At 44.7% G+C, this 7,598-nt stretch overlaps 1 protein-coding gene across 1 annotated transcript; it reads left to right on the forward strand.

The window, feature by feature from the left end:
• Positions 1-6,611: 6,611 nt before the first annotated feature.
• On the forward strand, positions 6,612-7,370 carry LOC138879366 (uncharacterized). Its single transcript, XM_070158976.1, has one exon. It carries the CDS (start codon positions 6,612-6,614, stop codon positions 7,368-7,370), a length of 759 nt encoding a protein of 252 aa, XP_070015077.1.
• The last annotated feature ends 228 nt before the right edge of the window (positions 7,371-7,598 follow it).

Below are 7,598 nucleotides of genomic sequence, written 5' to 3' on the forward strand. Positions count from 1 at the left end.
GATTCAGCGTAGAGACTAGGACGATCATATAGCCTTCCATCAACCAAGGCGAATGAACTACATGCCCAGCATGTTTGCTCAGCCATGAGATACCAACGGGTGGGTGGAGCTGTTTGAAAATATAATTGAGGATCAAGTACAATGGATGTTCGAGTGGTTCCCTATTGAAGAGTTCATCGCCCGATCCAGGGACACTACTGAACGGTTTAAGAGGAACCTACCCTTATGTCTCTATCCGAGTTATGAGACGGGCTGGTCGAAAATAGGTTGTACCAAGGGTCGACAAGATACGTCACTTCCGGGCCAACTTCCAAGCTGATGACAGTCCTTATAAGTGCCAAGCTCAGCATATATTGCATTGCAAGATCATCATGGGGAGAGATACTATCGAGCCCGACAGATACCATGCTGGCTGCACACCATACTATCCAGGCTGGCTGGAGGATAATCACAATGGTCTGGGCCAACCCGGGTTTGTCCAAGGTCACAGAAACATCAATGAAAGGGCAGAAGCACAGGTCAAATGCAACCAACTGCGCAAAAGGATTCGGGAATGTGAAATCGAGCACCGGGAGATACAAGAAGCCAACCAAAAACTGATTGAAAAATGGAAAGACATGGCTGTCAGTGCCAACAAGCGATTAGGATACTTGGAGAAGCGTTTCATGGAGCTGGAAAAAAGGTTTCTCAAAAGGATCGAGGACTGCCAGAATGCTGAGGGAAACGAAGGTGGACACCTGGCCAGAGCCAACTTGCTGCTGGGACTTCGTGAACTGGTAAAGTTGTTCGATGTAGCCAAAGATGCCGAGTCCTTCTGGGACCAAGTAGTTAGGATTCCTTTTCTTTTGCTTTAAATGTAATAAGGCCAACGGCCAGTAGTGACATTTTATCTTCTGCTATTTTCGTGTCGTTTTTGGGATTCTTCTTATTCTTATCAATAAAATGATGCATTTAGCATTATAAGTTCTCCAAATAAACTTGTCGCTAGGCCTACCTCGGGCACAACAAGGCTCCCAAATTAGGACATGGTTTATATTCTTGCATTATGTGTTTAAATATTACAACATCTTTTCCTTATAATCCGCACTAACTTGCTACCTTTTTGTTTTTACTTTTCTTTTATTCCCCTTCCCAATGGTCAGTTCGTGCACTTTGGCATTGTCATCATACTCCACAAAATCCAGGGGCCCTCCACCCACACCTCCTCCTAGTCCCGTCAGAAACAGGAACAAGGAAAAAATGGAAGATTTGAGCAACATCAGAAAGGAATATTCGGTTGAACGGGTAGAAATCACTCAGGGTACTCAAGTCTCTAAAGAAGGTGCATCCCAACTCGAGCAGAAACTGCTGAAATTTCAGGAGGAACTTGATCAAGTCCAGAATTTGGCAAGCTTGTCGTTTTCCCTCACCACCCCAGATGTCAACTTTCCTAACATTCAAAACCCCACACCTCCAAAAAAAATCCCGAAACCACAAAACCATCCCACTCCCCATCACCATTGTAACACTTGCCATAGTTCCAACAACACCCCGCTACTCATCCCTGAACTACTGAACTCTGCAAATGATCATCTCCACACTCACCATAACACCCCCATCTATGTGGAAACCATGCCACCCTCCACCCAACCTGTCTTGAGCACACCCAAGTCTGATGATAAAGACTCCCTTATCAGGAACCTGGCCACAGAACTCAAGAAGTTGACTAGTCGAGTTCAGGGTGTTGAAGTAAGCAAGGGAATCGAGGGATTGAACTACGAAGACCTCTACATACAACCAGATGTCGAACTGCCCGAGGGGTACAAACCTCCTAAGTTCGAAATGTTTGATGATACAGGGGATCCTAGAGTTCATTTAAGGACATACTGCGACAAGCTGGTCAGAGTAGGGAAGGATGAAAAGATTCGCATGAAGCTTTTTACGAGAAGTCTGAAAGGAGATGCTTTGTCTTGGTACATTAGCCAAGACCTGAAGAAGTGGTCGAATTGGGTAAGTATGGCGTCCGATTTCATGGACAGGTTTAGGTTCAACACGGAGAATGCACCAGATGTGTTCTACATCCAGAACCTAAAGAAGAAACCCATAGAAACTTTCAGCGAGTATGCCACTCGTTGGAGATCAGAAGCTGCTAAGGTTAGACCGACTTTAGAAGAAGAACAAATGAACAGGTTTTTCGTCTGAGCTCAAGACCCATAGTACTACGAAAGGTTGATGCTGATTGAAAGCCAGAAATTTTCCGACATCATCAAGCTGGGGGAGAGGATCGAGGAAGGTATCAAAAGTGGAATGGTCACAAACCTTGAAGCTTTGCAGGCTACTAACAAGGTTCTACAGTCTGGTGGCACATCCAAGAAAAGGAACGTAAGTGCCGTGATTGTTGCATAGAGAACAAAATCCCCAGTCAAATACCGAACCTACCCAATAACTCCACTCACATATCAACCTACCCCAAATTACCAAGCACTCTCGCCCTCTTACCAAGCTCCACCACCTACTTACCAATCACTTCTACCACCCACATATCAACCTACTTCACCCAGATACTCCCAAACCACACACGTCTACCAAGACTACAACACCCAATAAGCCCACAATCAATCACCTCCCCCTAGCCAAAACTTTCCTAGACCCCGACCAAATTTCGACCGCAGACCTCCCAAACAGTATACCGCCATTGCTGAACCAATTGACCAGCTGTATGAAAGGCTCAAAGCCGTTGGTTATGTCACCCTTATCCCTGCCATAACCCCCGAAAACCCCTCCTAATCGGTCAACCCAAACAAAACTTATGCATACCGTTCCAGCATGAAATAACATACCATTGATGAGTGCCGCTCTCTGAAGGATAAGATCCAAGCTTTGATTGACAATAAGATCATAGTAGCAAAAGAGCCTGATTCGAACGTCCGCACCAACCCTGTACCAGACCACAAGGGTGGAGGCATTCACATGATTGAGACAGAGAAAGATTGGGACCCCAAAGGATCGATCGGATTAATCGCAGATGGTGACGAGCCAAAGAAATCAATAGTCAACCTTAACCCGATTGTGATCCAGATTCAGCCCTCTAGGGACACCGAAGCGAATATGTCTGTACCACTTGGGTTTGAAGCACCACCCCCTACAAAGATGCCAACACCAATTGAGGTCGAGTTTGGGTCCCCAAAGGCACCTGTACCATTTGAGGTTGTTGTATTACCTTCCAAAGCAAGGGTGCCCATTCGGTAGCAATGACAGCCATAACACCATTCCACACAAATGTCATACCATGGGATTACACAGCCGAGGCAAGAAGGAAAGGGAAAACCAAGTTCGGAGAAGCAGTTGCGGCACAGAGTATGACAAGGACCGGCAGGGTTTATACTCCAGAACACTTGGTTGAGTCGAGTAAGCAGGCATCTGGACGGCCAGCCATCACTGAAGCTGGGCCCGACGACCTCTGGAGGAACATACAGGACAAAGAGTATTCAGTCATTGATCAGTTGAACAAAACGCCAGCCCAGATCTCTATCTTAGCTCTGCTACAAAACTCTGACGCACATAAGAATGCCTTATTGAAGGTGTTGAGTGAGGCATATGTACCAAGCAATATCACCGGAGGAGAAATGGAAAATATGGTGGGATAGGTATTAAAGAGTCACAAAATCACTTTTCATGAAGATGAGTTGCCACCAGAAGGGCTGAGCCACAACAAGGCATTGCACATCACCGTGTAATGCGAGGATTATTTTATCACCAGGGTCCTGATCGATGGAGGGTCCAGCCTCAACATTTGTCCGTTGGTAACACTCAGAACATTAGGGAAAGGGCTGCATGAGATCAAAGATGGGGCTATTAACGTCAAAGCCATCGATGGTTCCCAAAGGTCCGCTATTGGGGAAATCAGCCTGTGTTTACAGTTGGGGCCTACTTGGTTTGATGTCTTCTTTCAAGTAATAGATGTGTCGGCATCTTATAACTTGCTCTTGGGATAACCATGGATTCATGTCGCTGGGGCTATAGCATCAACCCTACAACAGGCAATGAAATTTGACTGGAATCACCAAGAGGTGATCATCCACGGCGATGGTAGCAATCCCATATACAGTCGCCAGACCATCCCAGCGATCGGAGGAAGAAGGAAGATAGGCGGAGAAACCTATCACCACATCGAGTGATTCAACGCTGTTGACCAGGATAAATGATGGGACAACAAAATCGAAAGCATATTGAACTAGTGCAGATATGAGCCAGGCAAGGGACTTGGCCAGAACCTACAAGGGATCGCTAAGCCTGTCAAGCTGAAGAAACATGGTACCACCTTTGGTCTAGTATACGAGTACACCTGGAAAGAGTTTAATGAATTGTCACTGCCATGGCGTGGGCCTTATTATCCACTAGAGCACCCGATACCTCGCTTGGAGCAGATTTTCCATACAGCTGATGTAATATATGGGTTAAAAGAAGAGGAAGCACTGGCAGTGATGAGGGATTTGTTTTTGGAAGAGGATGACATGGATTATTGTGTCATTTTCGAGGCGGAGGGGGAGAAAGGCCCTTCCATACAAGCCATGAGCCGAGGAGCGCGCCTCAACAAGTGGTCCATCAGAACCACCAGAGCTCGGAAAGCCTCGCGGTAGCAAGGCTAAACAAGTATCATGTAGTATTTTTTTCATTTTTACTAGTTGAATTTCCTTTTGCCTTTTAATTTCGCAATAAGATCTTCAATGTTCAAAACAGTTATGGAATTTTTCAAAGCATTTCAATTTTTCTTATGAATATTACTCTTATTACTTTCTTTCATTTACTTTATTTACAGTATTACTATTACTTATCTTGATTAACCAACAACTGTGACATGTAATGAGACAACGCGGCAAATGGACTCAGAGGAAGATGATAAACCAGAAAAGGTTGTTAAAGAGGTTGAAGATTTTGAGAACAGACCTAAGTCCAACCTGGACGAGACCGATATTGTTAACCTGGGATATGTAGAAAATGTCAAAGAAACTCGGATCAACGTTCATTTGTCACCGGCAGAAAAGGAAGAATACACAAAATTTCTGAAGGAGTATGAGGACATATTCGCCTGGTCGTATGACGACATGACTGGTTTGAGTACATTTATTGTGGCGCACAAGCTGCCAACTGATCCGATATACCCACCGGTAAAGCAGAAGCTCAGGAAGTTCAAGCCTGACATGAGTTTGAAAATCAAGGAAGAAGTCACCAAGCAAGTCAAAGCTAAGGTTCTCAGATTAGTAGAGTATCCAACATGGTTAGCCAACATCATGCCAGTACCAAAGAAGGATGAGAAGGTCAGAGTCTGTGTCGACTACCGGGACCTCAACCGGGCCAGTCCCAAAGACGACTTCCCCTTGCCAAACATACACATTCTAATTGACAACTACGCCAAGCACGAGCTGCAGTCGCTTGTTGATTGTTTTGCTGGGTATCATCAGATATGGATGGATGAAGAAGATGCTGAGAAAACGGCCTTCATTATGCCGTGGGGAATGTATTGTTACAAGATGATGTCGTTTGAATTAAAGAATGCTGGGGCCACCTACATGAGGGCCATGACTACCATTTTCCATGATATGATACACAAGGAGATCGAGATATATGTAGATGACATCATCATCAAGTCCAAGAAAGCCACTGACCACATGGAAGATTTGAGAAAGTTCTTCAATAGACTAAGAAGGTACAATTTGAAGCTGAATCCCGCAAAATGTGCATTCGGGGTTCCTGCCGAAAAACTACTTGGGTTAATTATGAGTCACCGAGGAATAGAACTGGACCCATCAAAGGTCAAAGCCATTCAAGAGTTTCCACCACCAAAGAACAAGAAGGACATAATGAGTTTCTTGGGAAGACTCAATTACATATTTAAGATGTTGAAAAAGGATGCCACTGCCAAATGGACTGATGGCTGTCAAAAAGCCTTCGACAGAATCAAGGAGTACTTGTCCACACCGCCAGTCTTGGTCCCGCCCAAGCCGGGCAGACCTCTATTGCTCTACCTTATAGTATTGGATGGAGCATTCGGTTGTGTCTGGGACAACATGATGAAACGAGAAGAAGGAGTAGGCCATCTATTATCTCAGCAAGAAGTTCACCCCATACGAGGCCCGGTATTCTCTGTTGGAACGCACCTGTTGAGCTCTGACTTGGGTAGCTCAAAAGTTAAGGCACTATTTCTGTGCCTATACAACGTATCTCATATCAAGGATGGATCCATTGAAGTATATCTTTTAGAAGCCCATACCCACTAGCAATCTAGACAAGTGGAAAATCCTGCTGAGTGAATTCGACATTGTCTAAGTGACTCTGAAAGCGATCCAGGGACAGGCTTTGGCAGATCATTTTGCCGAGAATACCGTGGACAGAGAATACGAATCCTTAAAGACGTATTTTCCTGACGAGAAGGTATCCTTCATAGGAGAAGACATTGCAGAATCCTATGATGGTTGGAGAATGTTTTTCGACGGAGCAGCAAATTTCAAAGGAGTTGGCATAGGAGCAGTTCTAGTATCAAAAACCGGTTAGCATTATCCGGCGTCCGCAAACTCAGGTTCCCGTGCACCAACAACATGGCCGAATACGAAACCTGCATCTTGGGACTCAAGATGGACATTGACATAAACATCCTAGAGTTGCTAGTAATCGAGGATTCAGACTTGCTTATACATCAGGTCCGAAAAGAATGGGCAACCAAGAACTCCAAGATACTCACTTATCTGTATCATGTACATGAGTTGAGAAAGAGATTCACAAAGATAGAATTCCAGCATGTTCCCAAAGTCCAGAATGAGTTTGCCGATGCATTGGCTACCCTGTCCTCTATGATACAACATCCAGATAAGAACTTCATTGATCCTATTTCGGTGAAGGTTCATGATCAACCAGCCTACTATGCTCATGTCGAGGAAGAAGCGGACAAAAAACCTTGGTTTCATGATATCAAGGAATACTTGGCAAAAGGAGAATACCCAGAGCTTGCCAACACCACTCAGAAGAGCACACTTCAAAGGTTATCTATCAATTTCTTCCACAGCGAAGGAATCCTGTATAGGAGGACTCCTGATTTGGGATTATTAAGGTGTGTCGACGCAAGGGAAGCATCCACGCTACTAGAGGAAATCCATGCTGGGACCTGCGGTCCACATATAAATGGTTTTGTCTTAGCCAAGAAGATACTCCAGGCTGGTTATTTTTGTATGATTATGGAAACGGACTGCGTCCAGTATGTTCAAAAGTGCCATCGTTGTCAGATACATGCACACATTATAAAAGTGCCCCCAAATGAGTTTAATGCAACAAGCTCGCCGTGGTCCTTCGCCGCTTGGGGAATTGATGTCATCGAACCTATCGAGCCCATCGCATAAAATGGGCACAAGTTTATTCTAGTGGCAATTGATTATTTCACAAAATGGGTTAAAGCAGCATCATACAAAGCAGTGACTAAGAAAGTTGTGGCAGACTTTGTCCGTGACCGCATCATTTGTCGATTCGGGATCCCAGAATCAATCATTACTGATAATGGTTCCAATCTCAATAGTGACTTGATGAAGGCCATGTGTGAAACTTTCAAGATCAAACACAAGAATTCTACA

The sequence above is a fragment of the Nicotiana sylvestris genome, chromosome 10 (assembly GCF_000393655.2).
Source record: "Nicotiana sylvestris chromosome 10, ASM39365v2, whole genome shotgun sequence".
Classification (NCBI taxonomy): domain Eukaryota; kingdom Viridiplantae; phylum Streptophyta; class Magnoliopsida; order Solanales; family Solanaceae; genus Nicotiana; species Nicotiana sylvestris.

Excerpts from the sequence above, each read along its gene's own strand:
- LOC138879366 (XM_070158976.1), top strand. The coding sequence starts at position 6,612 with ATGGACATTGACATAAACATCCTAGAGTTGCTAGTAATCGAGGATTCA.